This window comes from Acanthochromis polyacanthus, chromosome 23 (assembly GCF_021347895.1).
Source record: "Acanthochromis polyacanthus isolate Apoly-LR-REF ecotype Palm Island chromosome 23, KAUST_Apoly_ChrSc, whole genome shotgun sequence".
Taxonomy (NCBI): domain Eukaryota; kingdom Metazoa; phylum Chordata; class Actinopteri; family Pomacentridae; genus Acanthochromis; species Acanthochromis polyacanthus.
Genome location: NC_067135.1, coordinates 18,957,346 through 18,977,550, shown reverse-complemented (window position 1 = coordinate 18,977,550; position 20,205 = coordinate 18,957,346). Strand labels below are relative to the sequence as shown.

Genomic DNA, 20,205 nt, shown 5'->3' with positions numbered 1-20,205 from the left:
ATTATGCAAACATAGACTTCCAAATGCCCGTTTTTGTTTATCCAGAGGTAATGTCCATGCATACTTTGTCACACACAACATATGAAGATGTGTGCATAGCATGACTATTATGAGTTCTGATTGGCTGGATTTTGGTTAGCTTACAGGATATATATTACATTTAATAAGACCTGCCATTATCATTCTTCCCAAAGTCTAGAACACACTTAAAAATATACATTTATGGTTGTCTTTACCAATAATATGCACACATATTTCACCATCTCTTTACCATTTCTATTCAAGTGTTCAGTAACTTTACTTTGCTTAAAACCCTTTTTACTGCAATGGGAATAGTTTTTTCTTTTAGTGGATGCCCCTATCTTGCGCCTGACATTTTTAATTCCTCAAAAGGAAAACTGATCAAACAAAGATGACATAGCAGGTTTATTTGCAATTCTGTGACAAATAACCTAAGATATTCAAATAAAGACAGCAAGCACAAATAGCTTTTCATCACATTTTATCATGTATGGTCATGAGTGGAGAGAAGGAGCCAGTAATGCAGCTGTATACAGAGTTCAAATTGTTTGTTTTTTTTTTCTTTAAAAAAAGGACACAAACTTAAAAAAAGAGAAAGAAAATTGCACTCAGCTTTACAATATCTTTAGAAAGTAAGCCATCTAAAATTAACAATAATAACAACAATAATCATAGTAGCAGTCAACATAATAGTCTTACCACTGAAAGCAGAGGATGTTTAGTCTGAATTCTATTATACTCCATTGTAACAACAGATGTAGGGCAGCACACTAAATTATCCTTTGCAGATTTTTAAATGGCCGGTGAATTTTTTAAAAAGTAACCTAGCCACTCAAGATTTTTTCCAGGAAAAGAACTGCTTCAAAACAGTTATCCTTAAATCTGCTGGAGACAAAATGACCTTTAACTGGTGAAAGCTATTGATTTCCTAATCTAAACTCAAAACATATATATTTTTCCTGCAAGTTAAGAAAACTAGACAACCAATAATTATATTCATTGTCAATAAGAGCTGATTCAAACTCACAAATTATTCATTTCTTCCCTTAACCCTGGAGTAACTATGATTACGGAGCAGATTACATCTCATTTCTCAGCCTCGTTTTCTGGAAAATATGATCAACTGTGATGCTAGAAAAAGAACTGGCCATGAGACCACTTAGCAAAGTTGCTATTGAAAAAGAAAAGCGGAGGCAAATACAATTCAGACTTGCAGAATAATAAAGACATAATTGGATGGTAGAAGAGTAATGCATGGGGTCGTGAAAGTGCATTTGACATATTTACTGTGGGAACTCTAGGCTGCTGAGCTGGATTTAATATTTAAATGAATGGATGGTGGAGGTCTCATAAGGTGGGTAGTGGTTGAAGGGGGATGGTAGTGGGATCAGATTTCCCTTTGGCTGTTCCCATACACACTCTCGTCACTGTAGGCAATGTAGAGGAAAAAGTCCTCTTCGTGATGCTCCTGAGAAACACAGAAAGAAAAAATAAATATATGATAGGTAGGACAAACTAGCACTTATTAAAAGACAGTGTGAGAGCAGGTCAGTGATGTGGTAACTGAGTAAGACTCTTGCCTGGTACAACAGTCCCATGGTAGCTGAGGTGGGTGGAATGACGTTGTTTACAAAGAAGAAGAGAGCATCCTCAGCTCGCAAGTGGATTCTTTTCCGGATGAGGAAGTAAAACTGGCCCACTAATAAAAGAGAGCACACATAATTGTAACAAATATAGATTCAATGTACTAATGTGACTTTAATACTAGCGACTTTTCACATAGTGCAATTTTGACCTGTCAGGTCGGACGGGACAAGGTATTTCTTCTTGTCCAGATCTCCTATTCTGGCTTTGGGGGCTTTCTCCACGATTACCTGAAAAAGGCAGAAGAAGAAAAAACTCACTGTCTAAACACATGTAACGAACGAGAAGGACTTGGATTGTATGGTTCACCTCTCTAAGAAAAAGGATCTGAGAATATGTCAAACTGTCAGTGAAGCGAGGTCTGAAATATATGTCACTTCGATTAAACTGAGCTTGAAGAATTTATTTTTAAAGTACTGTACAGTCACTATATTTGCATGTTCCTTATTCAGATCTGTGGTTTAGTAGGGGACTGAAGGGACCACAAAATGAAACTATATCTGCTTTCTTCTCTTCAGTCTAAAAATATGGCCTGTAAACTAGTACCTGCCCACATAGGAAACAGAGCTTAGTGGTACTACCTGGAAAATTAATCAGACTATTTTGATTACTTATTGTTTAATTTTCTCCATGTCATTTCATGAATATCTTTAGGTTGTTGACTACCGATCAGACAAAAAAAAATTCATAATGTCATTTCTGCCACTGGAAACTTGTGAGAGACAGCTTTCACTATTTCCTAACACTATCCAGAGCAAATGAATGCTCAGTTAATTGGGAAATAATTAGTGGATTAGTTGAGAATGACAGCCAATTGTTTGTTGCAGCCACATATCAAGTGCGCAATGTGCTGTGACTGACAACAGCAGTAAAATGAAAGGCACTGGAAGTATTTGTCATTAGGAAATTATGTGAAACTCGCTTCACTTTGTTGACCCACACTAATATGTCAGGTCAGGTTGAGTGTCAAAAAACCGAGGCCGAGGACTGTACAATCTATATCCAAGAGCCAGAGCGACGTAAACAAGTGCCCTATTTGTTAACACCGACTATTTTAAGGTGCTACTGTTAGCGTTTCAACATACAGCCTAAAACTACACCCAACCCACAACCAGACTGTACACACTTAGGCCTTTAAATATTTAATTCTAATGACAAGCCCAGCGATGATAAACACCGTGGCGTCGTGTTACCTTATCACTATTATTGTTGTGGTCTAATATTATTATATTTAAATAGAAAATTACAGGACGCTAACACTAGCTGGCCTGTTCGTGAGGCCGACATTCATAGTGGTTAACCTCTGGCGTTGTCAGCTATACGGTGGGCTATTTACTAACGTGGCGATCAACTGTGGAGAGAAATAAGAACAATAAGTAGCTATATCTTACTCGTGAAAATATAGGTATACATTCAGTGCGTATATTAGGTGTCACAAGGAATTAGGAAAACAAGACTGGCCTAACAATAGCTTGAGCTTAGAGTCGGCGATTCAGCTATTCGTAAAACAAACTGCTAACAACATAGCTCCAGCTACCAAGCTAAAGTTAGCTACTTACTGGTACCCTGTCCGGATACTTCTTCCTTATTTTCTCGCCTTCGGACCGCCTTTTCTCAAAAGGGTGCTCCTCTTTGTATTGAAACTTCATCGTTAAAAGAGATGACAGACAACAAGTCGGTCACTCCGTATCGTACAACAGTGGCCTGCTCAGGGAACGACTCAAACCGCTGACACCCAAACACAAACGATGCTAACTAGCGTTAGCTCGTCACAGCTGTTTTCCTAGTGCGACTGCGGCGGAGGGATACAATAACAACATGACGTAGCGAAGTGTTCACTTCGTACTGTGTACTTCACCTTGTTTCGGAACGCATTCATGTCTGTCGTACAGTGAGAATCAGTGTTTGATTAGGTAGCATTTATATTTTAAAATGAATAGTTTTTGAAAAGGTTTGAAATCTATGATGTATTTTTTTTTAAGACGGACTATTTTATTTTTATCAACCGCTGCGCGTAGAGACGTGGGGCAGAGCGGTGATGCGGTATCTGTCCTTGTCATATGACCGAGGCCCAGCAGCTCGAGGCCAAGAGGAAGGAAAGCGAAAACATGCGATATTTACCTGTAATTTACATTTTCACAAACCTGCGGTGATTTATAAGGGCCGACGTCATTCAGCAGGCCTTAACGGAATGTTAGAGTGGGGCTTACTGTGTATTCATATTCTATCCCTAACACAGTAATGGCTAATTTGGCTTGAAGTGTTTTAACTGGCACAACATCAGACAAATAACTCGTCATTGACAACTGTAAGGGACTGTGACCCCTGAAACCAAACAGTGTAGTCCTGCTGACGTCTAAATGGGACAGACGTTGAACCATTGATTTAATTGAACTCAAGGAAATCAACTTACCCACTGTCACCAATAAGAGCCTTTTATTTGATCAAATGAGTCCATTATTGTGTAGGCTGCTGTCTTTTTTTATACTTAAATCTCAAATCTAGAGCACTTGTTTATTCAGAGAGCAGGAAAAAAAAACATGAAAGTGAAAGTAGATTGAAGAAACTTTTATTTCAGTGGCATCCGCATGTCTTTTTCGTGAATCACTCATAGAAAAGTTTGTATTGCGCAACTGACCTGCACCTCTGTGACTCATTCTGTTCATGTGACATCTCTGTAATCTTCTGATGATTTCTTTTATGTAAGGTGACAAGACAGATTGCATGAGCCTTCAAAATTCCCCTCTGTGTTTACACTGGTTTCTTTGACAAAACAAGCTGTTGTGAGATTGAAAGAGCCTTTTTACTTTAGACCAGAATGTTCACTGATCATGTTAGGTAATATAGTTTGTTCACATATTATTATTGTAGTACCCTTTTCATTATATTAAAGCTGTTTACATACACTATCATCTTGTCTTTTTCATATCAGTCATTTTATAGGGATTGTACTGGCTGTTCACTGCCTGGCTGTATGATGTAATTTGCTGATCAGCTGAGATTTTTTTCCATTCTCTTACCACAGTTCAAAGTATTTAAACTACATATTAAGGAGTGCCGAACAAATCAACGATGATGTTATCACATTTATTGAAAATGTAAAAAAAAGTATTGCCTTTCACTTCTTGGCAAATACATTACACTCAGAGAGAGAGTGTATGTAGCCATAACTGTCTGTATATATTGCTCCCATGTTTAACCATCATCAGATAGTTACTGGCGCTGAATGGTTTACATTATCATATATCTGTTGGTAACATGATATTGACCATTTTTGAAATATCAAGTCAAGACCAGTATATTGTACACATCTAATCATAAAACGACAGACACCTATTTTGAATTGACATCTTTAGATGGACTCAATCATCTCTTTTCCAAAATGATTTCTCCTGCACAAAAATTCATCATCAGTCACAAATCTAAAAGTAACACTTGCCACAAAATACTGATGCTGTTTATGACTAGCAGTCACCTTGCGATGGGATCAAAGCTTGTCCACATGTTGAGGTGCTGACTCAAGAGTACTCATTGGACACTTAGTTCACACCCATTGTTGTTGTACTTCAAACTCAGCTGGCCTTAAACCTGATCTTAACTGCACACCTGTAAAGTTTCCTGAGCGCATATTGGACTGTTGTGACGCTCATGTGGACAAAATCTGCCCACATGCATCCAGACAGACAAACACCTTGGAAAGTACGTAAAACCACATTTGTGGTAGTTCCCACTACTCTAGTACCGCATTTTGCCATGACAACAGACTGCGAGAAGGGAGAGAGGAAAGAAGGAAGGAGTCATAAGTCATTTTTCCCCAGGAACTACTCACAAAGACAACACAGGAGGTGATGTTTACCAAGGCGGCCAAATGGAAGACATGGTGAGCAGGAACAGCGGAGGATCTTTTAAGTTCAAAGATTTGCCTTTTTAATCTTTTAATTTTAAAGCAGTTGTTCAAAAACAGGTCTGCACAATGGCTTGGTGGTTAGCACTTTCATCCTTCAGCTAGAAGATGCATGGTTCACATTTGTTTTTGCATGTTCTAGCTGTGCATGGGTGGGTTTTCTCTGGCTTCCTCCCACAGTCCAAAAACAAACTGAGATTAATGTGTGATGCTAAATTGACCATAGGTGTGAATATGAGTGATTGTCTCTCTATGTGTAGCCCTGCGATGGACTGGTTACCTCTGCCTTCACCCTCAGTCAGCTGGGATGGACTCCAGCCCCTCCACGATCCTAATGAGGATTAAGCAGTGTATAGATTATGCATTGATGTTCAAAAACAGTAGCTAAAACTGTAAATACATGTTTACTCAAAACTTCCCACAGTTGGCTCATGGTGCACTCAAATTAATTCAATCAAAATCTAATGTCTAACATTTAATTGTCAAAATCTGCTTCAACACAAAATCACATGCAAAGCTGTGACTAAGTGGAAGCCATTATTACCCGATACAAACTTACCTGTAATGACCGGCACATTTCAAGCTGACAAATTTAACAGGAAGAAAAACATTAACATTTTGGAAACTAATAACTTAACCTCTGCTAAACATGCTCAGAAAACGGCAAAAAAAGAGAGCACATATTACCAATCAATACCTCCCCTGACAACCTTGAAACATGTATCAGAGTGAAGATTGCGTGATATGATTGAAGCCTTTACCCTTCTAATAGAGAACTCGATGTGAGGTTTTGTCAACAAGAGATACAAAAAAAAATAGAATTATCAAATCTGTTCAGCTTTCCTTAAAATGACACTTTTCTACACATTTAATAAATGATGTAAATAATACGGAGCATATTTTTTCGACAGCAAATAAAGAAATCCAGTGCAGTTTCCCGTTGCCCCACATGGTGGCAGCAGATGATCAAAGTGTGGCACGCTTTAAAAATAGGGATGGGTTCCAATGTCCATACTAACATATTATCTAGCATGTGAGAGCAAGATTTAGTGTGGCCCAATCCATAGAAAGTCAGTTTTAACATGCAATGGTAGGATGTCCTACTACACCTGGCTAGATTTTGCCTTACGCAAGGATACATGATTTTCTGGTTACTTTGACCCATAATCCTCTTCGAAGCGATGTCACAGTGTCTCTTGAGAGTATGAATAAGTTTGAGCTGCCAAGAGCACACAGACTATTCAGGTTTAGGGTCCAATATTATGACGAAGCATCAGGTCCCAGTTGTGCGTATACTGCATGAAGTAATCCATACTTTGTGAGAGCAGTTGTAGTATTTAAGGTAAAAGAAAACATATGCGATTTAGAATGCATCCTAGGTTCCAGTTCATCACTCTGCTGAGGTTAGTCAGCTCACAAGCTGCAAAATGTTACGGCTCAAACGATAAAGAGTTATGTGCATTAAAAGAAAACAAGCTGAATAGTAACTGGTCGATACTGACGAGTGTTTTATTAGTAACACAGACCTGGAGACAGAGCCAATAAGAAGCTGCTGTGAGCCTTGACAAGACTGACATTGTTCAGAAGGCATTTAAAGATGAAGGGTCTAATAGTTGAACCCATACAGTAAGGGGAGTGGGTAGAAACAAAAAAAAGGGGGAATGCTGCAAATTTGAATCAAATACAAAACCAACTGCAACAAAAAAACAGAAGTGGGGAAAATTAAGTGCAATTCCTATTAGATGAAATCAGGATGGCATCAAATGGCAAAGGGAAAGCAAAATGCCATGGTATGCAGAAGTCATATTATCTCATATTATGGTAACAAAGAAACAATCAGATATAGAAAGGCGGCACGGCAATCCACATGTCGTTACAAGCCATTCTTTTTTTCCTCAAAACTTTGAAGTCTTTATCACTGAGTCCCATTAAGGGTTTTTGGGAAAAAGTGATGGTTCTGGATGGAGAAAAAAAAAGATCTGTCCAGAAAAATGCCTGTAGATGGTATGTTGCAAGCAAAGGTCCATCAATTACATCATGTATATTGATCCATTCGTGCTGGGGCAAAGAAAACGTACCTCAGGAATCAATGAATCACCGCTTGGGTATGACGTTGATCTAAAAAGGGGCGATTTTCTAACTTCCCCTACTGTGTTGCTCCGAGAGGTTAAGACCGTAAATTACTAAAGTTTTCCGCTGAAGTGCAATGTCTGGTGACGATGGAGAAGAAGAAATGATGCAGAAATTTGTCTTTGTTGCTTTGCTGATCCTCCTCTTTCCCACAATCCACTCTTCAAAAAAGTTTAAAAAGGACAAATGAACTCAGCGAGCATACTCCGACTCATGTACACAACGCTCACCTCCATACACACACAGTCAGTATCAGGAGCGATAAGGCAGAGAGGCTCCGTTTTGTTTTCGAAAAAAATACAAATAAAGAATCAAGAAGGAAAAAACAAACAAAAACAAAACAAAAAAAAAGAACAAGCTGGCTCCCTCTCCCTCCCCAGTACTTTCTGGGTTCTGGTGATCCCGTACTGTTCATCCCGTGTTAGGCGCTCACCCCAACCCTCATCTCCTCAGGACACGTCTGAGAGGCTCAGAGAGGGCTGGTGGGTCGTCTGGGTGGGAATGGAGGGCAGGATGGAAGCTGGCTGAGAGGAAAAGGCTGGTCAACAAGCCCCGTTCCTCTCAATTCAGCCAATCACCAGAGTCGGTGCTGGTGGAGGTTTCGACTGAGGACGGAGCGGACATCAGCAGTGAACCTAGGAGGGAGAGAGACAAGTACAATTCAACTACACCCACCTTAGGCATTAAAATAAATGTAAGTTCAACATATTTGACTTTCTGATTGCTATATGAAATGTGAAGTTGGAGTCAGATGTGTTTAGGTAAAGTTGGTCTAACTGGTAGCAAGGTGGAACAACTAATCTGGCTTTTCCTCAAGTAAAAATGTGTAAACAAACACCCCAAAAGGTTCAGCAATAAACACTTTGCACCTCCGTTGTGTAACTCATCCATGAACACAAAATAGAACCCCAAAACTCTGCAGGTTTTATCCATCACACGAGCAAATAAACTACGCTGCATAGTATTGTCAGGAGGTGACCGCATAGGCTAGGTTGCGCACACTGAGAGACAAAGAGGAAGGAGCAAACCAGCTATTTGCCACCTGCTAAAAAACTGAGGAGGAAGAGAAAACAAACAAAACTTTGGCCGTCTACAAGCGAAAAATGGAAAGAAGTCTTCAGAATTAGTTTTCAATGAGGAAAGTTGTAACTATTTTGTCACGTCAGCTGGTGCTGGCCTCGTTTCATGCTGTCTGGAGGCGCAGGCAACAAAAGAAGCAGAGACGACATCTGCAAAATGGTGATTCCATCTCATATGAAGTGCATTAACCTTTTCTGAAATTAAGGATATATTTTCAAACATTGCCTTTTTCATTAACCTTTTCTATCATGACACTTCAAAATGAACGTAAACGTACTGTATACAAACATGGCCACTATTAGCCTGTGGATAGATTCAGGCTGGCTGCTTCCCTGGCTTCCAGTCTTTATTCCAAGCTAGGCTAACCACATCCATGCTCCATTTCTGCTCTGAGCCAAGACATTACAGTTCTATCTTTCCGTCTCACTCTTGGAAACAAGGTCAATAAGAATATATTTCAAAATATTTACCTAGACCAACTGGAGACACAGCATTTGACCTAAAAGTGTCCTTGAAGTATTTTATAGTTGCAACATGACTGTCAGACAGGGTTTGAAGTTCATTACTGAAGACAAAGCAAGTAATAACACATTTGAAATACTGCTATTAATAATAAGGCCAATGAGGTGTTGTCTGCAGTCCATCTAAAAGTAGGTGTCACCCTGTACTGACAACTTAAACCATGTCAGTCAGCTGTGGCTTTATTAGCTTAAGCATCTAAAATGATCACACATCCGTTACACTCTGGAAGCACATGCATGGCTTTAAATGGTGGGCAACGTAAACCATGAGTTGAAGTGTCTATTTGCCTTCATATGTGCTTTAATATGCCTTTTACCTTAGTGCATCCAGCATAGGCAGCAAGTTAAGAAGTGCTGTGTCACTAGGGTCGCTGAACCAGGACTTGATGGGTATTGCATTGTCTGGAGGGCAGAAAACAGGCAGTCAGTTGAGAAACTGTTTTGGATTTTATGCTTCTCTTTTAACCCTTTAAGCTGCAGTCAATTCCAGCCATTTTCAGTACAAAAAAATCGCTAATATTCTATTTGTAAATAAAAATATGACAAGAAATACAGGGAATATTGGATCGCGAGGTGCATTTCCTTGAAAACGACCTATTCGTGGATTACATACCGACTTCAAGACATGTTTTGGACAAACTATTTTACTGGCTTGTTTCGTCTGGATGTCCAAGGTTGGATTATGGCCGTTTTTTGTGGAATATTTTCATCTGTGTGTAATAATGAACCCGGAAATGTGAGTCGCGCTGTGTACGTTAAAGCCGTGTACAGAGAACGGATGGATGAATATTCGTTGTTTGTCGGACAAATGTGTTTATATTACCAGCTGTGGTAATCACATCTGAAAGTGGTTTATACCGGCGGATTCATGAGAATCTAAGCTTTCCATCGGCGTATAGTGTTTGTATAATCACGTTTGCAGTTTCAGACATTTACCAAATTGCTTATGCAGATCTCAAAGTGTACCGCGGGCGGGACACTGAAGCGCAACTGAAGCGCAACGGGTTAAATATACCACTGAGTGTTGGAGGAACTTCAGACTTTATGTAGTGTTCCAACATTTACAATACAGGCCTTGGACTGGGAATAACATCTTTAGCTATATGTCCTCTTCATGATTCATCACAAGGCGTATTAAACTGAAGATGAATATGACTGTATATGCTAACAGCTAAATATACGCTTCAACTTGACAAACCAAATGTTCTCAAACTTATTCTATCATGCTCCCTTATAATATTCACATTATTCAGAAAGAGCTTTTTTACAGCAGAACTATTGATATGTGTGTATATATATTTTACAATCAATAATTGCTCCTGCACAGTGCAATCACTTCTATTTTTTGGTAATGTCTTTGTGCTCCTTTGTTGTATGCTAACACAAAGAGCTCCTAAATTGCTTTCTGTTGTTTAACAATGACAATTAACATCTACACCATCCCATCACATTTTATTCCTTCTGCTATCAGGTTGTTAAATACTAATACTACTGTGGCTTTCTTGGATATTACAATATCAATAAATCCATCAATCAGATATTATTTATATAGGATTTTTCATAGGAATAAAATGCAACACAATGTGTTTGACAGAAAACAGAAGGGAAGAAAACAGCAATAACACAATACAAACCCCAGACAATACAGCTACTTCATATACTACTTCCCATATCTGAGGTAATGAAAATGTGTTTAGTCTGCATTTTAACTGGACATGAGTGTGAAACATGAAGGGAAAACAGAGAAACAAAGTCATGTGCAAGTCTTACCTGGATGGCTACGATAAGCACCAGGTGAGTTGTCCAGGATAACAATACTGGACAGGTCATCGTGTACTACTGACAGATCTTTAATATAACTACCTAGATCCAATGTACAGTGCTGGCAAAAGACAGAAGGCACAAAAGTTAGTGACGCCAATGAAAAGGAAAGTAAAAAGACTCCAAAGGCCCGATGGGAACACAGATCCTAATCGGTATTAGCACATTAACCCATGCTGTATGAATGCAATGTGGAGCAGTACCTGTCTGTAGTATCGGCGTTTCAGAATGTTCCTGTTGTTGTCCAGCTTGTCTGCCACCGCTGAGCCGTAGATCTCCATACTGGCTGTGAAAACCACTAGCTCATACCACTGGCTCACCTGTGTACACACAGGGAACACAATAGTGTAAGTCCACGGGCTACAGTTCATGCTTAGTAAGCCACGAAGGATCTTTTTACAAAACAAATATCATTTATGACATTAGGTAGTGTTGCCATATAATGGAGAGTAATCTCAAAGACGGCACACAGGGTTAAAGGTAGTCTGTCCACAGCAGTGATGTACGTGTGTTTTATGGGTTGCTTCGATGTTGATTTAGGACTGAAACACACAGACAGTAAATCTGATCACAGCAGGTTGTCTGGCCGACACTCACCACTTCTAAAAAGAAGTCCACATGTGGCCTTTTATGTACGAAGAATCTGACTGGGTGCTTATCAATGACAACCTGTGTGGAAGAGAAGAACAAAAGGACCCAATTCATTTAGACAAGAACGGCATTTAGACTCAAATACAGTCATTATCATGAATGTATTACTACCCGTACTTTTAGAATGAAGTCTGGTGGTGTGCCAGGCCTCACTGTGGGCCTCAGGACCCCGTCATGGTGAGAGTGGATCAGCGTCTCATCCAGATCCAGAACTAGAATCTTCCGCTTTACTGCATCTGGAGTTTATTGAACAACAATGAACACTTGTGTACTTTGTTCCACACATTTAAAAGCACACACAAAAAAAAACTGCAAAATCATACAATGAATTTCAACGCACTGCAGTGACCTGAGTAAGTCAGTGTTGAGATTTATTCCCTACTCTTGACCAGGGCTGGGCAGTGTTTGTATTTTTAAGATTTCTGTTGCAATTTTGCTCATTGATTTTTAATATTACAATAAACTATACATTATAAAATAACTATGACAGGAAACATTTTTTCTGAGTACTTTTACTTTAATGACATTATGTGTTCCTGAATATACTGACATACTTTTACTTTAACATTTTCACTGTTGGATTTTTACAGCGTGGTATTAGTGCATTTACTTGAGTAAAAGATCTGTTTATTTTTTCCATTACTGCTCATCTCTGACTATCAAACAGTCAATATCTATATGAACTAAAGAGTTTTCAAGCAGTGAGGATGCACATCCACAGCCTGAATGCACATCTCCTTCAAGTAAAGTGGTGAGTAGACTGATGGATTTGTGAGTGGGAGAGTTTGTTGTAATGAGCCTCTATAAGCAGAATAGTCACTTTAAGTCTATCTGTTGTGTTCAGAAGACAAGAAATCTAGATTCTCCGTTTATATAGTGTTGCTACAATGTCCGCTGGCCTTCTTCACAACAGAGTTTGTGAAACTGAGAACAGTTTGTAAAAGCAGCACAAACTATGTGACTGTCTTGAAAACAAACAACTGAACTGTGCATACATATTTTGCTGCTACATCATATTTTACGCGACTCCAGTATCCTTACAGTGCAGTAGCCATTAATAAAACATGAAAACCTAAACCAGAAAGGAGACCACTGCTGCTACTGCTATGATTGGTTTAGCTAGCTGGGATTCTGCTGCTAACACCAGCAGAGTTTGTCAGTTTGTGCAGCTCACATGGGAATCAATCAGCTCAGCAACAAGCAGGGAAACAGAAGAATGACAAAGACGGATACACCAGGAGTCAGGAGATAGACAAAACAGAGGCATTCAGCACAATCAAGACTGAACTTTGTTAACAAATTTTCCTTCAAAATGTAAACTTTGGAACCTGTTTTGACTCTACTCCTGATTTTACTTGAAACCACTACTTGCTTAATTAATTTAGGTGTGTTAGTGACAAAACAGTAACTTTCTTTTTATTCTTTTGTAGAATGTACGTGGTATAGAAGAGAAACACAGATTCTCTGCTCATATGATGTTCCTACAACATCCTCTTGGACCACAGTCTCTGGAAATGAGAGCCTATGGGGCGGAGGATTCTCTTATTATGTGTCTGGAGTTTAAAAATTAACAGCTGTTTGGGTGTTCCTGTAATCTCCAAAGGCTGTAAGAGGACACTTACTGCCACTTTGAGTGTGGGCGGAACTTTAAATTTTGCGTGTATTTATAAATACAAACATACATCACTGTGTGTAATGATGCTCCCTTCCGGCTGTGTTGCTGTAAGTTCCTGTGAGCTTAAAAGACATCTAAATTTGCTTTATCTCTCTTTGTTTGTTGGGCTTCAGAAGCTTGATGTTGAATCCACCTCTACAAAGCCTTTGCTGCTATCCTCATTAACCACGCCCGACGGGTACGTCGGCGGGGTTATTGCATTCAGTGCGGTATCTGGCTGGGTAAGTATGTATGTATGTATGTGGCTATGTCCGGTCCGATATCTCTGCAAGTGCTGAAGTTAGGATAATCAAACTTGGCACTGAAGATCAGTCTAAGGTCCCCTGCTCAGTTGTGGAGTTACAGGTCAGCAGATCAAGTAGGGAGGGATATACGTACGATGATCAAAATTGATACATATTGCATCAGTTGTATGCGGAGGACAGGGTTTTCGCCAGCAGAGGGCTTGGTTCTGCCCTCTACTGAGGGCTCATCTAGTTCTGTTAGATATCGGAGGGCATTGTCATTTACAGATTTAAAGACCACTTTTGGCACAGTTGCTTTAATTCTTCCCGGTGTTGTAAATCCAAGCAGAAATACCAGTCATATGGTCCAGTCAACTGGACCCCCTCGAAAACGAGGTGACACACCTCAAGGGGTTACTCCAAATAAAGAATTTGAATCTGTCATATAGGGCTAACTGAATGTAAAGGAATTACTTATTCCTGGGACTCCAGCTGAGGTCAGTAAAGTGACTGAAAGGGAAGTAAAGTAGAAGTGAAATACAATCCTATTTCCAAGTCAAGAGTGTGCTGTTGAATGAGCTCTCTACTGACAGAAGAAAAGTTCATTCAGAGCACACAAACCAGTCCATGCTAGCAGCTCCAACATTTGCATTTCATCTCCACTTCTGCACCATTATTGTGTCTTGTTACATTCTAATTCAAGACATAAAACTGATTTTCATATAATTTTGTCAACATGATACAGTTTGAAGAGGACTCTGACATTAACTTGCTACTGTACTACTTACTAAAACGTTTCTTTGGGTGTAGCAGCTATTTTCTACCATCTATAGCTAAACTAGGCAGTCTTGTAAATTTATCTTTTCAGTTGCAGGTCTTGGAAATACTGAAGTGTGTAAGCTGCTTGTATATCAGTAAAGGCTTGGTGTACAGTGCGTTTCATACTGTCAAATATTATTTACATCTTACAATGTTGCTGGTACAGCAATTTTGGCTATTAGCACTACATATGAGAGACAAACACCTGCTTTGTTGACGGGTATCATCTCCTTTCACACTGCACATTTACAGCTGCACTAAGGACCAACATTACGTGAACCCTCCGAACCTTGAACAGCTTCTGACTGTCTTTTACTTTACTCCCATTTTACTCACTGTATTTTTGCAGCAATATTGAATCTTGCATCTCTATGGGAACAGCACAGCCTTGGCTAGAATGAGAGAGCTCAAAAATGTTGTTTGTGCATTATAATAAAGTTAAAACTCCATAAATACAAAGAGGAAAACAAAAGCAGATTTTTTTTCTTTTGAAATTTTGCTGTTTTTCCTGTTGGTTGTAACTGAGTCATTGTTAACAGAGGTGCTGAAGAGCACAGATGTTTTTCGTGTTTTACATAATCTGGTTCCACCAGTTGTTAAAAAAAAATGTTACAATTTTTAAATGCGACATTTAGAGTAAATTAAGTTTGATGAAATGTGAGCTTTGATTGATTATTTTTCCTGCCGGAAGTTAGTAGTTCAAGCACCAAACAAAACTAAAAATCTGACAGTTCTTTTTGTTTTTCCAGTTACTGGCAGATAAATAGTGTCACTTTGGAACCACGGTAACAGCAGGTTTACCCGTACACGATAACTGTTGTTTGCACCTAGCAATCTGATCCACTTTCACATATACAACTATTACCCAAAGTCATGACACAGAAATTGTATTTTGTGACATTAAGTCCGAGTTTCCTTGTGTGGAGAAGAGATACACATTTACAAGAGCAAAGTCTTTCTGAACTGATGATAATGACAAGGAGAAAGGTACTAACCTGTATCTGTGCATACATTTGTGTGATGATGTTTCTGAAATTTGTTTTCTGTACAGTTACTTCTTTCTTGAAGAATTTGTTCAGCTTTGTACATTTCCAAATTACAAACTGTGTGCTAATATCACAATAAATAAACCTCACGAGTCTGGTAAAAGCGGATATAAAACAAAATCTGCATTTTCTTTTCATTTAAGGGTATTGGTTTTCATGTGTGATCATATCTTAAAAACAACTGTATACTCACTGAGTCTGTTTCTGGAGATGGGTGACAGAGGCAAAGTGTCGTATCGCACCGTCTGATACTGTATTATCTGCAAATGAAATCGTCAGAAATCGATTAGAACACTTTATATAACATACTGAGTAATGATGAGTTTAGTACACCATTGCAGATTTTTACAATATGATCACAGATAACAAACAGTAAGTGCACATTTGATACCACAGCCACAGCAGTCTAAAACACAAAAGTCCAGTGTTAGTGCTCTGGAAACCCTTCAGGGTAAAGAAATGTGGTTTTCTGTTATCTTCTTACAGCATCAACAAGTATCATGACTGAAACTTAACTGTGCTGTGGATGACTTGGACTGAGGGTAAACTTATTATCTCCAAGAAGGCCTTATAAACTCCATGTTTTGCAATTTTAAAATGTATATTTCAGGTGTTTAAGGCAAAACATTCTTGGTGAACCAGAACAACAAAAGGGGAGCCAGAAGGACACTACTTAAATAATGAACAGAAGCTGGTTGTGTCGGCCCTGCGGCTCTTCCTCTGTAACTTTCTTGTTCTGCTCTGATCAGAATGACTACAGTGGGGAATCTTCCCAGTGCTGCTCTAGCCCAGGGGCTCTGCATTTTTCTTCACAGGGTTATTTTTATCCCCCCAGCTGTCGGTGGGTGTCAGCGGAGCATGGGGCACACACAGAAAGGGAGACTTGCAGGGTGACTTTGACTGAGCCTAGGCTGCTTGGTACCTAAGCTCTAGACAGAACCTCCCTCCATGTCACCTCCCACTGCTGCCTGGCAGAATGAGCTTGGGGAAGCCTATTGGTGGCAGCAGCTGCTGGGCACCACAGGGGGAACCTCAGAGTCCACTCAGCTCTTTGCACCTCTAAGAATGTCCATCTGGACTCTTGGCCTGCAAACTCAGACTGAATCTTCTGACTCCAGACTGGGGCTACAACTCACATCTTAATTATTTATGCTCTCTAATCCTGGCAAACGGCACCAAAAATAAAAATCCTAAGTATATAATGACATGTAATAGACAGAAGCAGGCAGCCCATGCATTTGTAAAGCTTTAAAGGGGAACTTCGGTTTTTTTCAACCTGGGGTCTGTTTTCATATGTCATTTCATGCATATGAGTGATGGAGAAATGAATTTTCGACATAGCTCCAGTATTTAGCCAGGCAGGCAGCTTAGCAGCTCAGCTAGCAGCTCAGCTAGCGAAAAGTATGGGGCAGCTGCCCCCCCGCGTCAAAGTCCGCCCTAACGTGCTTTTTTTCCCACACTGACCAGCTCAGATAGTCTCAATGAGTGTCCCACAACATACGAGAGATGAGAAGTGAACGAAAACCTCCTCGGTTTTGGCGCGAGCTCTCGCGCGATTTCATAACAAGATTTACTTTCTACCGTCCTGAGATTTGGATACAGACCACAACAAAGAGCGATCACCAGGTAATGTGGAGGTTTTCGTTCACTTCTCATCTCTAGTATGTTGTGGGACACTCATTGAGACTATCTGAGGCGGTCAGTGTGGGAAAAAAAAGCACGTTAGGGTGGACTTTGACGCGGGGGGGCCAGCTGCCCCATACTTTTCGCTAGCTGAGCTGCTAAGCTGCCTGCCTGGCTAAATACTGGAGCTATGTCGAAAATTCATTTCTCCATCACTCACGTGTATGAAATGACATATGAAAACAGACCCCAGGTTGAAAAAAAACGAAGTTCCCCTTTAACAAGGACACAAGAAACATAGTAAATGAAAACATATAAACTATCAAGCTGGGCTACAGCTAACAATTTCTAAATGATCAGTTAATTTATGTATTATTTTCTGAAGTAATATTATGCTTAATTGCTTGAGGATTTGTTCTGGAGACCAAATTGACATTTTCAGACTACTAAAAGATCAGGAACTAAATTTTTTTAGTGGAATATTCAGCTGAACATTTAAATCCTACCATCAGCTATTAAAGCAGAGAGTCCTGGGTTAATTAGCTAATTGACAAGACAAACTTTCTCGTCTTCCGTATATTGTTACTGTATCATTTAGGATAATAAGCAGACCCATTATATAACATGGATGATGGTAAGACTGATACACAACCATACAGTCATCTGTTGACAGAGTGTCAGGCATGGGATTATGACCCGATCCTAACAGTCATAATCCAATCAAGCTTTTTATTGATCCACATTTTTGGGTCAGGTCTTGAAATGCTCACTTCAAATATTTTCCATCACACTTGCCATGAATTTCCATAGGTTCACTTACATTTTAGTGCCCGGTACATTAGCACTCCCCGGACATGACGCCGTAACAGTGCATCACCTACTGTAAACAACAGTGCTAAACTGTGAGTGAGAATGAAAGAAACAGAGGGTGAGAGAGAGAGAAAGAGAACAGTACACTCTCTGTGCCGACATAATCCCTCTCACTTCAGCCATAACATGGACTGAACTACTCTCACTCAGGCCTGTTCACAACCCGCAAGTGTTGTTGCCACACAATAAAGTGCAGCCAAACCTACAACAGCAAGATGATTACAACACACAGGGCACTCCTCCAAGCTTTGTTGGTTTGATACGGAGCTTGAGTCGAAGTCCACTCATATTACACCACAAATGCATGTCTATTACCAACTCCACAACACCCATGTGTAGGTCTAAGTTACAAGCATGTGGCTTCTGTCACCTTAAATGCCATGCTTATTGTGGAGACATCTGTGAGCAATTGAAGGTGACCTGCAGGCTTGTGCTATCTGCTGCTTAAATTTGGATGCGGGTTCTTTTCATTTGGCACTACAGTGTGATGGGCCATTTATTTACAAGGTCTCATCACACAAAAAAACCAAGATACAATATTTAGCTCAAGTATTCACATTAGTAATCCATTTAAATAAACTGGCGGTTCAGCAACAATTTTGATTATCAGTTGACAACAAAATTATGAAGAAAGAAATGCAAAATACTGTCAAAGTTTTGCTTTTCAGAATATTAATTTCCTTTAGATGTCATGGCCTGTTTAGATTGTAGACTGCTGGACAAAGTTAACAGTTTAAAGATTTTAAGGACACTTTTTACTATTTTCTCACATTTTTTAAAAATAAATGGTTAATCAGCTAACTAAAAGGTGTAATTTCGTTGAAAAAGATAAATATAATTCAGTAATGACAGTAATCTTTATTGGTCGTTGTACATTTAAATCAATAAGGAAAGCAGGCAGTGGCTACCTGTACATTTTGCAGAACTTGATATACTTCTTTTGTTGCAAATGTGTTTACACGTGTTTTATACTTTTAAGTATTTAAATGTGACTGCGTTAATTCAGAGATGCCCCAAGGATGGTAAAGCAATATAATCTGACACTGATGTTAATGAATGGCAACCAGCTAGGGACCCCCCACAGCTGATCTGAAAAGTATTATTTTAGCATATGGAAGAGGCCATAGAAACACAACAGGACCAAATGCTAAACATATTTCAAAGCCCTTCTCACCGTTCGTAGGTGCTTCCTGAGGATGTACATGATGAAGCCCCATATTCTGGACGTTACGCCGAGAAAAGTGCGAATGCCAAGTAAACACTGCCGGGTCTTCAGCATGTTGACGAGCACGCAAAGACCCCACAGCAACTCAACTTCAATTCTCTGTTGATAGCACCCTTTTGACGAAAGTTGCAAGGGTAATGACTGAGGAGACTTGCTTGCTACAGACTCAAATTCAGTCTTTAGCAACAGCCGCCAAACTAGGAATTCAAATTAACAAGAGGCCAAGCAACCGTGTGAGTACCTCGCTCTGCACACTTGTGGCACACTTAGCATTAAAATTAATGCATTCGCATCGTAACAGTGACAGACAGACGTGGACGTGGTCAAAAAAAAAGCCACTGCTCGACGACTGCTGCTGTATGGACCTTAGCACGCAGCTCTTGACAAGCTAGCTGTAGGTGTACTAACTACCGTTAGCCAGTAGCCACCAAGCTACCGCTAGCTCGACAGGGTGACCACCTTGAACCTTGGACAAAAATACCCCCAAAAAACTGTGGGGCCGCTCGTTGACAAGCACCGGTTTAAGGCGACTTCAGTCTGTGTGGCGTCCGAAGAGAGACAGTGTAGCAAAAGTTCCCCAAAGCCTAACCGGGTCCGGTTAAAATCAGTTTGTAGTCCAGTGGAAATCCGGAATGAAACTGCGAGCCGCCATCACCGCTTTGCCGTCACTTCCGCGAGAAACTCTGCGGTTGCGCGCAGCACGTCCACGTGGAAAGAAAACAAACAGACGTGTACGAGCGAATATCTGTTCAAAAAATATTCACTAAAAATGTTTTGCCATAGTTCTCCAGTTTACGTTTAGCGACTCTGTTTGTGGCTGCAATGCAGTATAACATAAATATGACTTCTGGTTATGTGAAAAAATAACTGACGTTGACAGTAGCTTAATTGGTGCCACTCACAAAAATATTTTAAAAAATGACCGTGAGTAGGTACGTTTACTTGAAACCT

General features: G+C 39.8%; 2 protein-coding genes across 2 annotated transcripts; both read right to left on the bottom strand.

Annotated features, from left to right (window-relative positions):
• Positions 1–485: 485 nt before the first annotated feature.
• gabarapa (GABA(A) receptor-associated protein a) lies at positions 486–3,459 on the bottom strand. Its single transcript, XM_022210701.2, has 4 exons — positions 3,225–3,459; positions 1,817–1,895; positions 1,602–1,720; positions 486–1,489 (listed from the first exon to the last, which is right to left on the bottom strand). The coding sequence occupies exons 1-4, from the start codon at positions 3,312–3,314 to the stop codon at positions 1,409–1,411; spliced, it is 369 nt and encodes a 122-aa protein (XP_022066393.1). The 5' UTR covers positions 3,315–3,459; the 3' UTR covers positions 486–1,408.
• A 3,598-nt stretch (positions 3,460–7,057) lies between these two features.
• On the bottom strand, positions 7,058–19,949 carry ctdnep1a (CTD nuclear envelope phosphatase 1a). Its single transcript, XM_022210700.2, has 8 exons — positions 19,204–19,949; positions 15,730–15,796; positions 11,890–12,008; positions 11,719–11,790; positions 11,325–11,441; positions 11,071–11,182; positions 9,618–9,702; positions 7,058–8,334 (listed from the first exon to the last, which is right to left on the bottom strand). Exons 1-8 carry the CDS (start codon positions 19,306–19,308, stop codon positions 8,274–8,276), a joined length of 738 nt encoding a protein of 245 aa, XP_022066392.1. The 5' UTR covers positions 19,309–19,949; the 3' UTR covers positions 7,058–8,273.
• Between the last annotated feature and the right edge of the window lie 256 nt (positions 19,950–20,205).

Excerpts from the sequence above, each read along its gene's own strand:
- gabarapa (XM_022210701.2), bottom strand. The coding sequence starts at position 3,314 with ATGAAGTTTCAATACAAAGAGGAGCACCCTTTTGAGAAAAGGCGGTCC. Across the intron at positions 1,721-1,816 it reads TGTCCCGTCCGACCTGACAG|TGGGCCAGTTTTACTTCCTC; the intron begins GTCAAAATTGCA and ends CTCTTTTATTAG. Across the intron at positions 1,490-1,601 it reads CCATGGGACTGTTGTACCAG|GAGCATCACGAAGAGGACTT; the intron begins GCAAGAGTCTTA and ends TGTGTTTCTCAG.
- ctdnep1a (XM_022210700.2), bottom strand. The coding sequence starts at position 19,308 with ATGCTGAAGACCCGGCAGTGTTTACTTGGCATTCGCACTTTTCTCGGC. Across the intron at positions 12,009-15,729 it reads CATCTCCAGAAACAGACTCA|ATGCAGTAAAGCGGAAGATT; the intron begins GTGAGTATACAG and ends AATAAACTCCAG. Across the intron at positions 8,335-9,617 it reads CCTATGCTGGATGCACTAAG|GTTCACTGCTGATGTCCGCT; the intron begins GTAAAAGGCATA and ends TCTCCCTCCTAG.